Source organism: Myotis yumanensis, unplaced genomic scaffold, assembly GCF_028538775.1.
Source record: "Myotis yumanensis isolate MYYU_CA2020_CCGP unplaced genomic scaffold, mMyoYum1.0.hap1 SCAF_9, whole genome shotgun sequence".
NCBI classification, from domain to species: Eukaryota; Metazoa; Chordata; class Mammalia; order Chiroptera; family Vespertilionidae; genus Myotis; species Myotis yumanensis.
In genome coordinates, this window is record NW_027223760.1 from 73,508,470 (window position 1) to 73,528,404 (window position 19,935).

The 19,935-nt window shown below is 42.7% G+C and overlaps 1 protein-coding gene across 1 annotated transcript in view; it reads right to left on the reverse strand.

Annotated features, from left to right (window-relative positions):
* LAMB4 (laminin subunit beta 4) overlaps positions 1 to 19,935 on the reverse strand; it is an 89,473-nt gene that overhangs the window by 32,762 nt on the left and 36,776 nt on the right. Inside the window, exons 14-21 of the mRNA XM_070424671.1 lie at positions 16,109 to 16,240; positions 11,445 to 11,630; positions 9,914 to 10,029; positions 9,252 to 9,372; positions 5,537 to 5,714; positions 3,799 to 3,942; positions 1,947 to 2,178; positions 1,107 to 1,264 (exon numbers count right to left, since the gene is read on the reverse strand). Coding sequence (XP_070280772.1) covers positions 1,107 to 1,264; positions 1,947 to 2,178; positions 3,799 to 3,942; positions 5,537 to 5,714; positions 9,252 to 9,372; positions 9,914 to 10,029; positions 11,445 to 11,630; positions 16,109 to 16,240 — 1,267 coding nt within the window. The remainder of the gene's footprint in view (positions 1 to 1,106; positions 1,265 to 1,946; positions 2,179 to 3,798; positions 3,943 to 5,536; positions 5,715 to 9,251; positions 9,373 to 9,913; positions 10,030 to 11,444; positions 11,631 to 16,108; positions 16,241 to 19,935) is intronic.

Sequence of the window (19,935 nt, forward strand, 5' to 3'; positions counted from 1 at the left end):
TTCATCCCATTTAGAAATGCTCTGGGAGCCCAACCATGGGCTCAGTTCTTAAAAAATGGCCAACCAAGCCATGGCGGTTTGGCTCAGTGGATAGAGCATCGGCCTGCGGACTGAAGGGTCCCGGGTTCGATTCCAGTCAAGGGCACATGCCTGGGTTGTGCGCTCGATCCCCAGTAGAGGGCATGCAGGAGGCAGCCAATCAATGATCCTCATCATTAATGTTTCTCTCTCTCTCCCTCCCTCTCTGAAATCAATAAAAAATATACATATTTTAAAAAATGGTCAACCAAGCCAAAATGTATAGGGAGAAGAGACTATAAGAGAAAAGGCAATTAACAAGAGATGTGTAACCATAGGGATAATAAAAATATTATCCATGTAAGTTATTAATTATTTACATGGATAATACAAATATTATCCATGTAAATAATTAATTATGGTAATTATCACTGAAGAAAATATGAGCACCATATTTCTAAGTGTGATTAAATCAAGTGGACTTTGTAAGTTTTCTTCCTTGTTTACATAACATGTTTACACTCATGCTTAATCTATGCAAAATAAAATTTTTGAGCAACAGATAGAAATATTGAATTAACTTATGCAATCTCCATTCCATGCCCAAATCAGTGCTTCCAGACTTCTGGAAAAATTATTTGTATCTGTGAAATGCCAGCCAAATTGATTGGTCAGAATTATACAAAGAAAGCATTGAATTCGTTATTATTATTATTTTTACTTTTTAATTGCTCATGTTATATGTAATTTATATCACATATATTTATTTTATCACATATATATCTTAACATGTGATGATTTTATTTTAAATAAATTAATTTAATTTAAACTCATTTGGTCAGTTAGTTTTCCAGAACAGCATTAACATTTATAGCTCAGTGGGATGAGTTTTAAATAGTCATTGGTTTTTGAATCATTCAAATTCTTTGTTTATAAAGCAGCAATTTACCACATTGTGTCTTCTTACCATTAACTTATATCCTGCAACATTCATTTGGTCAAGGTAGATAAATTATTAATATGTGATTACTTTTCAGATAGCCGTGTGAAATAGAAGCAAAACAACCACCATAAAGCCTCCTGCCTACCTGCATAACCTTGAGCACAATTGCAGATTACATCTGAGTTCCAGGGATTCCGATAACAGGAATGGGCAAAGTACTGATTGCTCGAGGGAACATCTGGACATGGGCAAGGACGGCAGGGCTGTCCTGAAGAAGGATTTCCATAGTAACCATCGATGCATCTGTCAAGGCAATTTATTTTCACCAAAATGTTCCCAGGAAAAGCTTACATGTTAGCCAGTGTGCATTTGCTATGCATTAGGACCGTGCAGCTCCAAAAACTCATTTTTTAAGAAGATGCTTATTTGCTCTGCATGGGGATTTTTTGCTGTTGAAAGTCCCATGGTATAGTCATTAAGCTCCATATAATAGCACTCAATTTACATGTCTTATTTCAGGAATATAAAAAGCATGTTGCCAGGCAAATGCCTGTTATTAATTTAATCAGACACTGTCTGGTTTATAACAAAATTTTGAAGGACGACGGAATGACATTATCTTCCCACCCAGAACAACCATTCCACACTTCAATACTGTTAGTTTCTACACAGTGGCCTTTTTGGAGAGTGTTGTGAGATCAGAACAAAAGAAAATTTTAAAAATAAAAGTCCAGCCCAGCCAGCATGGCTCAGCGGTTGAGCGTTGTTGACCTAAGAACCAGGAGGTCAAGGTTAGATACCTGATCAGGGCACATGCCCGGGTTGCAGGCTCGATCTTCAATGTGGGGTGTGTAGGAGGCAGCCGATCAATGATTGTGTCATCACTGATGTTTCTATCTCTCTCTCCCTGCCCCTTCCTCTCTGAAATCAATAAAAATATATTTAAAAAAAAATAAAAAAATAAAAGTACATACGAATTCCATACCTTTCACAGTTTCTTCCAGTTGTAAACCCCCCACAATTGAAGCATGATCCTGTTTCTGGATCACAAAGCTCAGCAAACGAATTACAGAGGCAGGGGCGACAGTTGGGAAATCCAAAATAGCCCTGCAGGCACCCGTCACAGCTGCGGCCAGCCACCGCTTCCTGGCAGGGGCACCGTCCGGTTATTTGGTCACACACGGCGCTTGTTGAGCCTTGAGGGTGGCAGTGACACACTAGATAAAGCAAAGAGAACATGGTGGGGTGGGGGGCAATGGTATGCTGGTGAAAGAGGTACGGGCCTGATTTTGCAGTCCCTAACTTACCAGCTCACTCCAATCAAGGTGGATAGAGGGAGTCCCTAAATTGCCTAGAGCAGAGCCTGGCATAGAGCAAGCACCAGGTGACTGTTGGTTAAATAACAATTCACCAATTCATTCAACAAACAGTAAGCTGTGAACAACTGGGTTTGATAAATGTTGTTTCTACAGAGGAACTGAACAAGTAATGTGCTTTTTTTTTTTCTAAAAGGGTGGAGGTCGGGGTGGGGGTGGGGAGGCAGTGCTCCCTGAACCAGAAAAAAGCCTCAGCCAAGTAATGTGCTTTTAATGACTTGAACTTCCATATATCTTGGGAGTCAAACTTTAAGACTATAAAAAATATAAGACACCCCTCTCAAAACTGTCAGGCTTTTTTTTTTTTCCTGGACAAGATAGTAAAGGCTCAACCCTTTTCTGTTAAATTGTTGAATTACTCAAGCTGATCTTTCCTATAAAAAATTGTGATGCCTGTTTGGTTTACAGGGTGCTACATGGAAAAAATATATATTCCTTTGTGTATCGCAAGCAATTCATTTTTTTAAAGAAAAGGGAAAAAAGAGCAGTGATGATCCAGCTGGCATGGCTCAATGGTGGAGTGTCGACCAATGAACCAGGAGGTCAAGTTTTGATTTCCCATCAGGGCACATGCCTGGGTTTCGAGCTCCATCCCCAGTAGCCGGCATGCAGGAGGCAGCAGATCAATGATTCTCTCTCATATTGATATTTCTATCTCTCTATCCCTCTCCCTTCCTCTCTAAAATCAATTTAAAAAATTTAAAAAAAAGGTGGTGATGGACCCAAGCTGTCTTATGGGCAGTTTGCTGGACAGGCAATGACCAGGAAGGTGTGCCATCTCTCTGAATCGTGACTGACAAGATGTTTCCCTCCCTGAAAGGAGAATTCATGTACCTGGTGGTTTTCATGGTTCCTAAGGCAGGTTTCTGAGGGGAACAGTATTTCACTAATGGTTTACATCGAAGAATAGAGAACTACATACGTTGACATGTGGGATAACTGAATTCACTACTGTTGGTGACGCCCCACCCAAGTCCTTACTAATTCGCAGATTATAAAATGAGTTCAGATCTTTGCAACCCCAGCATCAGGAAGCGTCATATCCTGGTGGCAGTGTTGGCCCCTTTCTCAACTTCCCAATCTCATCATTGTTTTAGCCTTTCCAGCCACTGGCTGACGGACCCAATCACACAGCTGGGTTTGCACAGCCAACTCCCTTCACGGTGTCCCACAGCCTACCTGGACTACCCCCTCTTTGATACAGACTGCAAACTCCCAGAAGCATGAACCATGGTTTTCTCATCACTCACATTTCCTTACGGAGCTCTGCACACTCAGTGCCCAGTGAATGGTTAGAAGAAGGATGGTAGAACAAAATTTCCACACATTTTATCTACATAGACAGCCTGAGTAATGTAGTCAGTTCCCACTCTGCTCCCCTTTTAGACTCCACACATCAATTTTCCTCCCTTCGAAACTCCGAGGTTGTGAACAAGAGCGTCTCTGTTTTCTGTTACCTACAGTGACAGCCGTGATGCCCCAGACCGTAGCTTCCTGGTGAGCACCTGTCACAGCGGCGCCCGGCCACGTGAGGCTTACACGGGCACTGGCCTCCAAGCGGGCTGCAGCCGGTCCCGACCGAGCCCTGGGGGTGACACTGGCAGGCTGCAGGCAACGAAAGAAGGATGTTAGAGGTGAAGGAAGTGGCCGAAAAGCACCTCATGCTCCTAGTGGCTTTGGTTTTCCTCTCTTTCATGCACCTCTCTAGGCCTTAATCCCTTCTCTGTGAAAGGGGGATAATGTAGGATTATACGGATTAAAGGTAATAATGTTTATGAAGTACTTAGAACAGTGTTTGGCATCTAATAAATGCTCAATAAACATTACTTAAATATAACAACAATAAACATTACTCAAGTTAATGAAAGGCTTAAAATAAATTGTTTTAGTCACTAATTGTTCCAATTTAGTTATTATTATTATTATTTTATTTATTTATTTTTTAATATATTTTATTGATTTTTTACAGAGAGGAAGGGAGAGAGATAGAGAGTTAGAAACATTGATGAGAGAGAAACATCAACCAGCTGCCTCCTACACACCTCCCACTGGGGATGTGCCTGCAACCCAGGTACATGCCCTTGACCGGAATCGAACCTGGGACCTTTCAGTCCGCAGGCCGACGCCCCATCCACTGAGCCAAACCGGTTTCGGCTAGTTATTATTATTGATATTATTATTACTTCAATTCCCGATGATCTGTGTTGGTGCTGGACTACACCTTTGAATTTTCTTATTCCATACTTTTCATGAGATTATGGACAGCCTGAAGACGTAGCCCTTCAGTATGAAAGAAAAAGCATTTGCCTGGGCCTGGCCAGTATGGGTCAGTGGTTGAGCACCAACCTATGAACCAGGAGGTCACGGTTCAACTCCCAGTCAAGGCACATGCCTGGGTTACGGGCTTGATCCCCAGTAAGGGGCATGCAGGAGACAGCCAGTCAATGAGTCTCACTCATCATTGATGTTTCTATCCCTCTGTCCCTCTCCCTTCCTCTCTCTGAAATCAATAAAAACATATTTTTTAAAAAACAAATGCCTGGAACTTAGGAAGACCAGGGTCTCACTGTAGCTGTCACTTTATAGCAGTAGCTCTCCACTGGGGGGGATTTTGCCCCCAAGGGACATATGTCACAGTTCGCAGACATTTTCGGATGTCACAACCAGGGTAAGGGTGCTACTGGTATCAGGTAGGTTGATGATAGGGATATTGCTAAACATCTTATAATACACAGGACAGACCTCAACCCCCGCCCGCCCCACCCCAACAAGGCATTATCCAGGCCAAAATTTGGAAACTAGTGAGGGTGAGAAACCTGCTCTAAACTTAGTGCAATGGGCAAGAAATGTTTTTAGACCCTAATGGTCTCATTTATTCAGTGACGGTTTGGGGATGAAAGAAGTTGTTTAGAGTTCATTTCAGACCCCAAATTCTAGGATTCTAAAGGAATACACTTTTAGGACTATTGTTCCTGCAATCTGGCATCTTAATGCTACTACTGCAAGGCTCCTCTTTCTATACAGTTCCTATACTGCACATTCTGATTCCAACACATCAGTAGATTGCTCTGTGTATCTTATCGGGCAAGATTGGTTGTTTGGAATAGATGCTAAAATAAATTAAGTTGATTCACTCATGTTCCAAAAAGCATTTTCACAAGTAGCAGTGCTTCAGGAGAGCCTACTCGGGGATACTCACCCACTGCCCCATTGTGTAGCCTGGCGGACATGCTCACTGTAAGCCTTTCACATGCACCAGGGAGCTCCTGAGCTCCTGGTTCTGAGGCAATTTCAACACAGGAGTGCAGCTGATGTCCATCTGCACCCTGCTTGCTGTAGGAATCCTCCAATGCGTCGATTTGGGGAAGAAGACCAAGCTTTTAAAATAACGAGAAAAGAAGACATGTTCACTGTTCAGATTCCAGTTATAAAAAAATCAGGTCCATATATGAGAGTAATAGTTAAAAAGGGACTGAATTCAGTTCTTTAAATTGCTTATGACTAAATATTTTATGATTTTCATCTTATTTAAGAAGACTTCAACTATATATTTTCATTTATTGATCAATGGCAAAGAAAATAAGTGAGCCTGTATCTTTTTAGGGTCCTTATTACTATATTTTAAACTTGCTAATAAATTTGTCTTAGATTTAAAAGACTGTGAACTAGGCTACTTGTAATAAGAAATTATGGGTATTCCATAGTGTTACCATGGTGTGGAAACCACTGCCTTGCCGTAACCGGTTTGGCTCAGTTGGCCTGCAGACTGAAGGGTCCCAGGTTCGATTCCAGTCAAGGGCATGTACCTTGGTTGCGGGCACATCACCAGGAGGGGGTGTGCAGGAGGCAGCTGATCGATGTTTCTCTCTCATCGATGTTTCTAACTCTCTATCTCTCTCCTTCCTCTCTGTAAAATATATTTTTTAAAAAAAGAGAGAAACTACTGCCTTAGTCTGTAATCATACAACGCGCAACCATTTTCTCCTACTGGGCATCCTGGGTCAGGGACTGTGGGGGCACTGTGCCCTGCGCAGATCTTCCTGCCTGACAGCTGCCATGGCGTTAACTGCTAAAGGCTCACAGCTATCCTCTTCTCCAGAAAACTGGAGTCCGCCACCTTGTCCAGGAGTCACTGCACTCACTGGGGGCCAGGGGAGGGGTGGTGAGCCTGTAGCGATGACTTCGGCACACACAGGCCCACCACTTTGCCTCTGGGTGGAACCAGTTCCCTGGTGTGATTTGTGGTCCAGAGCTCCCTGGGGATCAGGCTGCAGCTACACGTTAGAGACCACATCCTTCTCCCGTCCCTCCCTGCCCTCTCTTAGCCCCTCACTCCCCTTCTCCTGCCCACATGCCCTCAATAAATCAGGTGCACCCGAGTCCCTGAGGAATCTGACCTCAAACAGGGACCTCCTCTGAGATTTCTGACAGTTTGCCAAGATCAGCTTACTCTCTTAGTTTTTACTTAGGTTTTAGGGGTTTCATACTTATATAAGAGAATGATTGCTTGAAAACAGATCAAATGGACATATTTTTAAGTTAATTTCAAATGATCTACTTCTATTGTGCATCTATCAAACACCATTGCCATGATTTTGTTTACATCACTGTCTTCTATATCAGGCTGAGAATTCTTAGAGGGCGAGAACCATGTTTTACACCCAGGAACCAGCCCAGTGCCTGGGCCACACACACTCAATAGCTGGGGACGGATGGATAATTTAAATGGATGCATTTAATACATCAACAAGTGATAATCTTGGGAGCTTATGAAGTTTAGGATTTAAAATGAGGAGTAAGTTGGCTCTTATAAATGTGAATTTCATGACTATTACTATTATTAATAATAACATCCCTTTGTGATTTAGGACTTCCTTATGTTCCTTCTTTTCCTTTCTTTATGCTGCCTGGGTTCCCAACTCTTAGCTTTATTTCCCCTGAATTAAACCTGTTAGATATGATTTTCTCTATTTGTAGCTCATATGTTGGTTCATGAGCACAGTTCTATTTAAAACTCCTCGGCAGAGAATATGAATTGTGTAGCTAGGAGAATCACGATAGTTTGAATTTCACATTCAAGAGTTTGTTTCTACTTTCTACTTCATTTCTACCATAATACGGTAGAATCTCACCACGACATTATGTGGCCCTTCCGGGTGCAGGCTTTGAGGCCCTAAGGCAGCGGTTCTCAACCTGTGAGTCTCGACCCCTTTGGGGGTCGAACGACCCTTTCACAGGGGTCGCCTAAGACCATCGGAAAACACATATATAATTACATATTGTTTTTGTGACTAATCACTATGCTTTAATTATGTTCAATTTGTAACAATGAAATTGGGGGTCACCACAACATGAGGAACTTATTAAAGGGTCACGGCATTAGGAAGGTTGAGAACCACTGCCCTAAGGTCTCTGTAATGAGTACTCAGCACTGACTCTGTAGCTTGAAAGCAGCCGTAGATAATACTTAAAAACAAGGGCATGGCTGTGTTCTAATATAATTTGTAGGTTGCATTTTGCCAATTAAATCAAGATATTAGAAGATTCTTACAAATATTTAAAAATACAATTTAAACAGAACAATTGGATTTTTATACACAAAATTACTTTTAAAAATTCCCCAACAATTCTATACAATTTTGCTGAAGATGGATGAAACTGGTACTTTCACTGGTAATCCTGAAAATTAGTTGAAGTATAGCTCCAGAAATTAATTTGATAAGTTATTTCAAGAGCCATAAAACCTTAGATAAATAGGACGATATTTTAAAACACTGAAAAATATGTACCAACTATACATACTGAAAAATAGAAGAAACTATTCCACAAGCAGGGGACTAGATAAGTAAATTACATAAATTCACTCAATGCCAAACTCTGCCCAGTGACAAGCCTGGGTCTGCAGTGCACAGAGTGGGGGTTTAGAAGGACCATCTGTGGTCCAACTCTGTGGGGGAAAGATGCTGAAAGGAGTCACTCAAAATGAACAAAACAAAAAACAACAACAAACAAAACAGAAACAGACTCATAGACACAGAGAACAGACTGATAGCTGCTGGATGGGAGGGGTGTTGGCGGCCTGGGTGCAAAAGGTGAAGGGACTAAGAAGCACACATTGGTAGTTACTGAGTAGTCACAGGGATTTAAGCACAGCATAGGGAACACAGTCCATACTATTATAGTAAGTACGTGCAGAGAGCACTTTGTAAAGTGTATGATTATCTAACCTCTATGCTGTACACCTGAAACGAATACCAAAAAATATTGAATGTAAACTGTAATTGAAAAATACAATTTAAAAACAGTCACTCAAAGAAATACTATGCATTGTTCCTAGAAATAAGACTACATAAACATAGTAAAAAATGCTTATGATATAATGCGAAGTGGAAAATGCCCACATCCATACTTGTATGAGCACTCTGATTACAACATAAAAGCAGACTATGTATACATGGGAGCTTGCAAGATGCTAATTTTAAAGTGGTGGGATTTCCCCCAAAACTCAGTAATGCTGTCCTGGCTCAGGGCAGAGGCTCTGGAATCAGACAGTCTGACTCTGACTCCAGATTCCTCACTCCCAGCTGTGTGACCCTGAGCTAGTGCTGGCGTCTATAGATGAGAATAATCATAGCACTGACCTTACAGGGTGTTGACTCTATATGAGTAAATGATAGCATGTGAGCAAGATGCGATAGGGACTGAGCAAGGCGCACTTCAAACCATTACTGGCACTTCCTGTTCTGTAAGATTTGCAATTGTTATTAGGTGACCTTTAGAGAGATCAGGTGATTTTTGGAATGAAACAAATACATCCACACGTCTCAAGAAATATTTCACCAGAGAGTCTAAACGTGGGATTTTAATGGAGCTCAGCTTGGAAGGCAGCACCCACCACGCTCTGTGATACTTACAGAATCGACAAGGATGTGTGAATGAGCGTGGGACCCTCCTTCCAAGGGCTGGGAAAAATAGACGTCTATAGAATATTGTACATCTGGTTCTAAACAGATGGGTGTGGGAAGCAGCACGACTCTGTATTAGGAGAAATAAAGCAACAATTCAATGACAAAAGTACAGTTATGTAACGGAAGTGACCCCGGTATTTGGTAGTGTTCCACCTATGCTGGGATGTGGGTTCCACTGTGGGGTGGCGGCAAGGTCCAGGTGGACAGTAAATGCAGAGTCTCCGTGGCTCTTCCACAGGTTGTGCCAGAGAGCAAAGCCTTAGAAACTATTGGCCATGGGTTGTCATGACTGCGGTGGGGAAAAGATAATACCAATGACCTCCATCCTACCTGCCATGCTAACAACAGGGTCTCTGGTTTATTTTGCCACAAATCTCTGATGAGGCAAACTTAGTAGCTTTTTACCTCACAGACTCTCAGCTGAGAGAACCCAACTGAATATTTTACTCTTATTCTTGTAGCATTTCACTTTCTCACATCTCAAAGCCATTGAGAGAATGGGAAAGGGTTATTACACCTCTTCTCCCATAGTTCCTGAATACATGTTACTGACAGATGAACAAAATGCTAGGAAACCTTCAGTGTTTGAGGACAGGTCCGGAGCATACCTTGAGGTCGCGGGTAAGGTGAAAGACGGAGGCTTCTGCGGTGGGATCTTGTGTGTACAGTGCTCGCTCCCTCCAGGGGGGTTAACCACAACCCGGACAGCCCAGTCAGCTGCGGACTAGATGGGCAGGACATAAAAGCATGTCACTGTGAGGATGTGGGAGCCTGTTTTGCATGCACAAACATATACCTGGTGAAGACTGCATGGAATCGAATTTGTAACCCAGGGCCCTTTTGGCAAATAGAATTTTCTAGTTGAAAAAAGCCTTAGAGGTTCACTCTCAGGCCCACCTCGCTGGTGTCTGAATTGTGACCCAGGTAGAGGAATATTGTTTCTGGCCATAGCAACATAGTTCACCAGCCCGAGAGAACCCTGTATTCCTGACATGTCTTCCCTTTAACCCCTGCCTTCCAAGCAGCGGTTAACTCATCATGTTCATAAATCACAGAACAAAAATAACAATGTGGAATTCTCCACAAAAGGAGATGCATTTTTTTCACATTATTATGTAAATATTAGTATATAAATTGTATGATTTAGTTATTTTATTACTAGATGTATTTATTATATTACTAGATGTATTTATATTTGTTTATGTGCCAATTAGCTATCCTCTGAAAGCCTTACAATTTGGAAAAGCATCTTAAAGCTGTTAGAGATGTGTCTTCTCAATGGAAAAATTTATATATGGATATATTTAGAACTTTCTTGTCATACTCACTAGGTCAAAGTTCATTGAAGTCTCTTGGCTTTTGAGTGTAAGTGGGAAACAGAGAATTATGTCATATCAATATTTTCAAAACGGATCAGCAGCTCTGGTCATAAGCACACAGTGAGCGCTTCCAGAGTGTGGTCCCTAGAGCGACTTTGGAACCATCGTCCCCCGACCCCACCCTGCTCCCGCCATAGAAAATATTTTTCAGAGGAGATGGTCTGTGGGGTTTCAGATTATCAAAGAAAAGTTTATACAAAGAAAAGTTTAGAATCTATTGCTTTAAATCAAATATTTTTCTAATTTGTTCCCTATTCGGTTTAGATACTTCTTAAAAGGCCAGGAAGGGTAGTAAGGCAATGGGAGACAAGAGCGCAGCTTGCTTTCAGCGTTTCTCTTCTTTCAGGGGAAATCCAAATGCAAATAAATGCTTCTGCTGCAGCCCTGGGGTCTGAATCTCTGCACGTATGTTAGTTTATTAAGTTTTTAGAAAAAAAGTCCCAGGAGAGGCAGGGCTTATGTTATTTTAGTTATTTATTATTCTTACACAAACATTCCATCACCACTTCCTTAGATCGAGGGCCTTAAATATATAACTCCAACTTTAGCCTCTCTCCCTGGAATAAAGCCTGTGTGCCTATGGCTCACTCTGTTGCTTTAGTATCTTTAGGAAACCCTTTGGTGTATAATGCTCTCCAGATGTTCTCCTTCTGCAAATACTTTGAAGATAAACATATCTAGCAAGACTGGGATGGAAACATTTAGTGCAAGAATGTATTCCAATTTTTCACCATTCGAAGGCGTTGGACTTAAAGGATACCTGAGTTTCATAGCGAATGGCCACGGTGAAGTCCATCGGAGAGGGAATGTTGTTGACAGCAAATCTTAAGCCAGCTCCAGGGAGAACCCTGGCAAATCCAGGCCCCGTCCATGTAACGGGCATCCCGGGAACTGGCTCTCGGAAAACAACGTGACCGGCAGGCACCCGGCCAAAAGTCACTGAGCCCTAAAATCAGAGAGAAATGTACATAAGCTTTGCCGATAGTCAAGGCCTGGAAGAGTTTGGAGAAAAAAAAAGAAAAGAAACCCACATATTTCCATATATGATCCATCTGAGTCACGGATAAATTATTCCACCCAGGATCCAGGCCAGAGTATGGCTGAGAATAGCGTGCTCAGTCTGCAGCTTTGGAACATATGTTACGTACAGAATGATTGATTTGAAAGCAGTGTCACTGGAAACCACCTTAATTTTATGTACTCCATGTGCTAATGAATTCAGCACATTCCACATTGATGACCTTGGGCTTTCTCAGATACAACTGTAGGATCCTGGCCAAAATATGGAAAGAAAGAAAAGATTCCCATGCCTAGTTCACGGATTTTGCCTAAATGTCTGATGACAATGAGAAAGCTCACATGTACTTATTATTTAGGTATTTCTTCCATGCAAACATGAGAAATGGTCTTCTATCTGCTTGGAGGCAGATAAGCACAAAACTAACTCACTTGATTGATTAACATCCCCAAAAGGCTCTGTACTAGATGTCAGCCTGGGGCCATCTGGATCCTGTAGATAATTTTTCTTTAATGGCTTTTGCATCTGCCTCTCCATACTCACAGCCTCCATGGGAATTCTCCCTCTTGTTGCTTTTGCCTGTATTGCTGCAACCGTCTCTTGGCTGTTCTCTCCATTCTCTCCCAAGTCCAAGACATATTACACACCACTGCCAACAAGCATTTCAAACTCTAACTGCCAACAGAATCACGCCCAAATTACTTAGCCTGGAGTTCAAGTTACTCTGTGATCTACCTCAAACTTCTCTTCATTTGAAACACATTTGCTTAGTAACAATTCAATGTCAGCCTCTGAATTAGGAATGCTAAGATGAGTAGGAGAGAGACCCTGCCACAGAGCAGTTTAGAATCTTGCTTTGGAGACAGACATGTGCATAAGAAACTATACCCCCAGGTTTCAATAGACAGGGGCGTATGTAAACTCATCCACATGTAACATTTCCAGATATTGCAGAAACACTCTCACAATTGCAGTAGATGCTGTCGGTACCTCTCTGGGATCCCCTTACCCGGCTGGTGCACCATCACCCACTTGCTGTGGGTGTGTTGCCTCCCCTTCTCTGGAGAATTGCCCTCTTACACCCACCAAGACAGCTCACAGCCAAGGCTGGCCTGGTTGTCTCGAGGAGCGGGACAGCTTTGTCTGCAGTGTTCACTTCTGAGCAGCCTGTGGATCAAGGCTTGTTTCACCTGAGACCACATCTTACCCTTTCCCCTTCTCTATCTTGTTTTCTTTGCTCTCTCAAAGAGTTTTCCTGGAGCCCTGGCCAGGTAGCTCAGTTGGTTAGAGTGTCATCCCAATAGACCAAGGTTGTGGGGTCGATCCCTGGTCAGGGCACAGGAATCTACCAATGAATACATAAATGAAGTGGAGCAATGGATCTTTCCCTCTCTGAAATCAATTTTTTTAAAAAGAGCTTTTCTTAAAAACATTTAAAAAATAAATCATTTGTACCAGAATCCAGTGTTAGGCTCTGTTTCCATGGCTTCTGACCTGAGACAGTTGGTACCAGTTTCCCTAAAATGGACTGACTCAGATGCAGTTCTGGAGGTGGCTCATATACTGTTCATCTGGCAGAGAGAACCCCCATGAGTAACACAACTGATGATCTCTGGGGTGCAGGAGCAGAGCAACTGCTAACACTGCCATCTCCGGAGAGCTGGGGCAGCACAAAGGGGAGGGGAAGGCACTGGCATGAGTAATATTTCTGGCATTGAGAGATATGGAGGAATCTATAATAATAAAAGTGTAATATGCTAATTAGACCAGACAGCCGAATGACCTTCCGGATATCATTTCGGACATCCTTCTGGACAAAGCTGCCCTTGCAGGGGCCAAGGCAGAGGTGGTTAGGGGTGATCAGTCAGGCAGGCGAGTGGTTAGGGATGATCAGACAGGCAGGTAGTTGAGCAGTTAGGGGCAATCAGGAAGGCAGGCAGAATGGTCAGGGGTGATGAGGCAGGCAGGTGAGCAGTTAGGGGTGATGAGGCAGGCAGGCGAGTGGTTAAGGATGATCAAGCAGGCAGACAGAGGGGTTAGGGGCAATCAGGCAGGCAGGCAGGCAAGTGGTTAGGAGCTAGCAGTCCCGGATTGCAAGAAGGATGTCTGACTGCCAGTTCAGGCCCGGGCCTAAACCAGCAGTTGGACATCCCCCAAGGGGTCCTGGACTGTGAGAGGGCGCAGGCCAGGCTGAGGACCCCCCCCCCCTCAGTGCATGAATGTTGTGCACTGGACCTCTAGTTATATAATAAAGTGGGTTTTCCGAATATGTATGTTAAAAAATTAACAAATTAGTTTATCTGTTTTTACTTATGTAGACACGTTTTGTGTAATTAAAATTAAGTATGTATAAAAAGTTTAAGTTTGCAGAAAAATTTTCTATATGCATTACTGTAATTTTATTTTATTTTTTTGACAGAAGATATATTTTTAACTGTAATTTTAAATGTATACTGAATAGGTCTAGTAAATGCATGCATTCACCAGTCACTGGGAATAAACAAATGCGCATGGCGGGGCGGGGCTTAGCGCAGGTTGGAACATAGGCCAGCATGTGTTCAAACTTCTGCAGGAAGTCACACCATGTGACAAGAGAACTCGTTAGCATGTGCGATGCAGTGTGGCCACATGTTAATTATTCGGGGAACATTGTTTGCGAGTAGTAACTCAGGTTTAAATACGTACACTATAGTTATAGGTATGTAATATTTATTTATGTTGGTGAAATTACTATAGTGTTTCTTCCAACATATGGCCTATTTGCTAAAATTTGTTAAAAATAACAATGAATTAATAACAAAAAATAACCTATTAATTTAACTGAAAGCAAATCTTGGTTAAAAGAATTTTAAAATTAGGGTGTTACTTTTCACATATGAAGAGTAATGGATGAGAAGTTTTGTCTATTAAATCAGGAGTCTATTAAATTGAGGTCTGCAAAATCAGAATCACCTTGGGGTGTTTGGCAAACAGGCAGATTTCTTGACCAGCATCAGACTCAGCATCTCAAGGGGAAGGCCCTAGACCAGTGATGGCGAACCTTTTGAGCTCGGTGTGTCAGCATTTTGAAAAACCCTAACTTAACTCTGGTGCCATGTCACATATAGAAATTTTTTGATATTTGCAACCATAGTAAAACAAAGACTTATATTTTGATATTTATTTTATATATTTAAATGCCATTTAACAAAGAAAAATCAACCAAAAAAATGAGTTCGCGTGTCACCTCTGACATGCGAGTCATAGGTTCGCCATCACTGCCCTACAACATGCATTCGAAACGAACTCCCAGGGTTACACTTGCACACAGTAAAACTTGAGGCTGACTGGTCTGTGTCACAGGGAGCCCTGGGTGGGGGCAGTGACGGCTTCCCCGCCCTTCTCATTCAGGAGGACTTCAGATTGAGAAGCCAGAGAAGGCTTCCTGGGCATGAGGCAGGGCAACGGAAGCAGGAAAGAGCCAGGCCACCACCACTGGCATGTAGGCACACACAGGGAGGAACACCACTACCCGGCCTTCGTGGACCCTGTCAGCAGGAGCCAGTTCTCCCTAAACTGAAGTCCATGTCACGTATGCGCACCTCCTTTGTGTACTTGGCCCACCCGCCTGGCACACGTTAGTCTTTTGTGCACATGGCTCATTCCCCAACAACAATCTTAGACAGGTTCCATGGCTACATCCTTCTGTCACCATTCATTCAACCACTTCATTCACACAAGGTCTCTTATATGAAATGAACCGTTTCAGGCGCTAGGTTTGTAAACAAGACAGCCAGCGTCTGTTTCCCTTTGCTTCTGCAACATGCCCATTCACGCACATGCACAGGGGACTCTCAGTAAAGATCCCGGTGTGACGACTGGACGAAGGACATGGGCCTGAAGCAGTCCCACCTTTGAGTGGATAACGGCTGGCTGGCTGTGAGGTCCTCAGGCCCCTCCAGCCTTCTGAAGCCATTGGAGCAGGGCCCCGGGGAGGTGGCATCGTCCTGGCCCTCACACCAGCACTGACCGATTACAACCGCCTTGGAATCGAGGGCCAAGCCATGCACCATCATCCCCAGGGACAGCAGCATGTCTCATTTCTCAAATTAGGAGGAGAGCCATTTCTCAGAACTGTACCTTTTTCGTACTAAAATGACAAGAAATTGTGAATTCACAGTACCCGAGTCTCTAACTCTTCAGAATCCAGCTTTCCAGGAATTTTTGTTGTGAAAAGAAATAAAGCCATCAAAGTTTTGCACAGGGGCTCTAGCTACTTGGGGCTTGCTTCGTCCTTCCCTCCACTCTATTCTTGAGGATAACAGAGCTCACACTGACGGGGTACTCACACGGACCAGGCACAGTCTGGGTGCATCTGGGTTAGTAGTTGAAGGCATGACAGAAATGGCCATGAAGAAATGGCTTACCTTGCTCTGCTGGTCGGCATGGACGCTCTGTTCCTGATTTCTCTTCAGTATTATATTTCCTTTGTCAATTATGAAATAGCTTCCTTGTGGCTGCAAATACACATCACATGTAGGCAAAGCTGTTGCTAATATCTTAAAAAGAACAGAAATGACAGCTTAAGTAAGCAACAAAAGACCCAATTATACCATAGTTGAAGAATTTCAAATTATACCATAACTTAAAAGGTAATTATGATCCTCATTTAATAGCCTCAGGAAGCAGTCATTGGAGGCAGTTTATAATTGTTTGTTTTTCTGTGAAAACAGAGAGTTTTGGGTGGTCCTAAGATTATTGGGTTTTCTTTTTAAGGGCTCCTATATTAGTGAAATTCTATACTGGGAAAATATTTATTCTTATTTACTGGTCTCATGGTGTTTAAGAAGAAGTACAAAAAATGCTATGTTTTAACATAAAATCTCAAGAAGAAAGCTGTAGAAAATCAACAAGAGGCATGGTACAAAGATCAAAGATTAATTAGCTATTGTAACTTTTGACACACTCCAGACCAATTCCTCTTAGTTCTTACAGTTTGTGGGATTTGGCCTTGTAAGTTCCCACGGCGGGGTTATACCAGGATAGCCAAATTGCACCAGCCAGACTGAAGCAGAGGAATTGCATTCATGCAACTCTAGTTTCCTTAAAATCCTGGTTTTGTGGGCTCCTCTTTTATATCTTCTCCTTAGTCATTCAGCTGCCAACCCAGTTAGAATCTCCAATTGCTCATTTCCAAAATTTCATTGTACCCTGAACATTGGTATTTGCTTGATGTTTCATTGTTGGTTTCATAAACAAGATTTTTAAAAAGTATATTTTTATTGGTTTCGGAGAGAGGGAGAGAGAATTATCAACGATGAGAATCATGGATCAACTGCCTCCTGCATGCCCCTTACCGGGGATCGAGCCTGCAACCGGGCATGTGCCCTGACTGGGAATCGAACCCTGACCTCTTTGTTCATGGGTGGATGCTCAACCACTGAGCCACACTGGCTGGGCATAAATCAGGTTTTTAATTTCACAGGTGGCTCATCATGGGCATGCAGCTCTGAGTTCAGCTGTGGCCACTTTAAGACCCTCTTATTCTAGTGTTTACTGTTCAGAGTCTCACTGTGCCCTGACTGGCTCCTCCACTGTTCTGTGAGGGTCACCCTTTGGACAAGACACACTGAGATTATGTTAATTGGTCCTCATCTATTTTTTCTTTTCCTCACCAATTGTGTTCCTCTCATAACACAAAATTATACACTGTTGAACCAATTCTATACAGAAAACACATCATGGGATTAACTATCTACATACTATTGTACATTCTATACTATGTCAAATGCAATCAATATTAACTGTGGTGACCACAGGAAGTTTCTATAAGAAAACAAACCAGTGCTTCCCAAGCTGCACATGAACCGCCTGGGATCTTGTTAAGCCGCAGACCTCATCCAGTGGGTCTGGGGTGGGGCTTGAGATTCTCGGAGTCTAATGGACTCCCAGGTGATGACATTATTGACGCTCTACACACCACAGTTGGAGCAGCAAGGATGTTGGCACAGACAGAATGTTTGTGTCCTCCCCTGAGAATGCATACGCTGGAACCTAACCCTCAATGTGGTGTATTTGGAAATGGGCCTTTGGGAGGGAATTAGGTCATGAAGGTGGAGCCCTCACGAGTGGGATTAGTGCTCTTATAAAAGCGGCCTCTGGGAGCCCTTCTGCCCCTCCTGCCCTGTGAGGAGTCAGCGAAGACAGGTGTCTGTGAACCAGGCAGAGGGCTCTCACAAGACACGGAACCTGCTGGTGCCTTGATCTGGGACTTCCAGCCTCCAGAGCTGTGAGAAATAAATGTCTGTTGCTTACAAGCCACTGGTCTATGGTTTTTTGTTATAGCAGCCTAAGTGGGCTAAGACAAATATTTTTTGGGGGGGTGTCCCAAAAATGTATACAAGCTTTAACAGCTGATAGCTCAATTTTGAAAATGAAATGTATTTTCATAAACACTGCCTTTATGATTATTCAAAGTGTGTGTATACTTTTTTGGAGACACCCTATATATCGGCATACCTTGTTTTATTGTGCTAGTGTGCTTCAATTTGTGCTTTTCAGATGTTGCTTTTGTTTGTTTGCTTGTTGCCAGGAGCCGGTCCATCCTTGCTGTTTCAAGGGATCTGGCGTATATGGCATACTGTTCTTAATATGTTTGCTCACCTTCTTGGCGCTATGTGTTTTAACCAAGGTCACCTCTCTAAGAAAGGTTGTTTCCCCAGGTAGGGATTTTTCCCTGAAGTTAGGGAGGGAATAAAATCCCTTAACTAAGTGCCAGGTGGGTAGTTAATCACTTTAACTAAGAACAATCACACTTAGGCTACATAATCTTTACTCCCTGGAATGGAGATAAGAAATGCCCTAACCTTTGGAATAGAAATTGATAGGATTAAAATCAACTGGTATAAATACAGATGTAACAAGACAACAAGAGACAGAACCTAGAGACAGGACTTGGCTGGAGATCCTAGACAGAACCTAGAGACAGGACTTGGCTGGAGATCCTAGACAGAGCCTAGAAACAGAACCTAGAGAGAGAACCTAGGGAGAGAACATGGCAAAAGATCCTGGACAGAACCTGGACAGAACTTGGCTGAAGAACCTAGCGAGAGAACATGGCAAGAGAACCTAGAGACAGAACCTAGGGAGAGAACATGGCAAAAGATCCTGGACAGAACCTGGCTACAGAACTTGGCTGGAGAACCTAGACAGAACATGGCAGGAGAACCTAGCAAGAGAATATGGTTACGGAATCTAGCGGGAGAACCTTGCTATGCTGATCAACTGAATGCAGCCTCCATGTCATTCCTTCTTCGTCGACTCCGTCCACACCTTTGGGGACCCCTGGACCTGCTGGGGATGGACCCCAGCAGTTTGTTTGTTTGTTTTTATAGTCGAAGGCAAGACCCTTTGCCAACAAAAATATTATGACTTGCTTTATTGCTATTGTCTGGAACCAAACCCGCAACACTCTGAGGCATGCCTGTATATAACCTTTTGAAGAGAGTTAATTGTCATCCTTAGTTATCCAATTTGAGGATCCTGACAATTACTCATAGATGTGATCTGGAATTCATGCCCTTTCACATCTCCATCTCCATCCTTTGTCTTTGCTCTGTTACCTCTCAACTTAGACCTTCATCCCGTCTGGACTGGTGCAGACTGCTCTCCCTCCATCCCAGACTTCTCTTGGGTGAGACTGCATTTATAAGAACACTGAGGATAGTCTTCATCACATCATTCCCTTGCTCAGAAAGCTTCAAGGAGTTCTCATTATCCAGAGAATAAATTTAGCCTAACGTTCCTTTTCAATACTTCTTCCCTATATAAACTTCCTGTTCTACCTGTATTGAATACGACTGTATTGCTTTTCCTCTGAGCCATTACCTGGCTGGACTGTCTTCTCATCTAGTCTACTAATTAAAACCCTTATTGTTTGCAAGTCTCAGGCCAAATTATTCTACCTGTGTGTTAAGCCTGTTCATAAAGGGTCACTCAGGTTCCAAAATCCTAGTGCACTTATTGATTCTCCCTTTCATATGGCACTGCCCCAATCCTGAGCTATCTATGTAAATATAGTTGCTATAGTTAAAAACTCCAGGAGGGCAGGGTCTCTAACTAATCCCTTTCAATGCCACCCTTAGCTTGAAGCTCAGCATAATGTATGTGGATGGGCAATATATTGATGGATTCAGAGCAAATTTTGAAAGCAGATACACTTGGCTTTTAATCCAGGACCCACTGTCCACCAGCT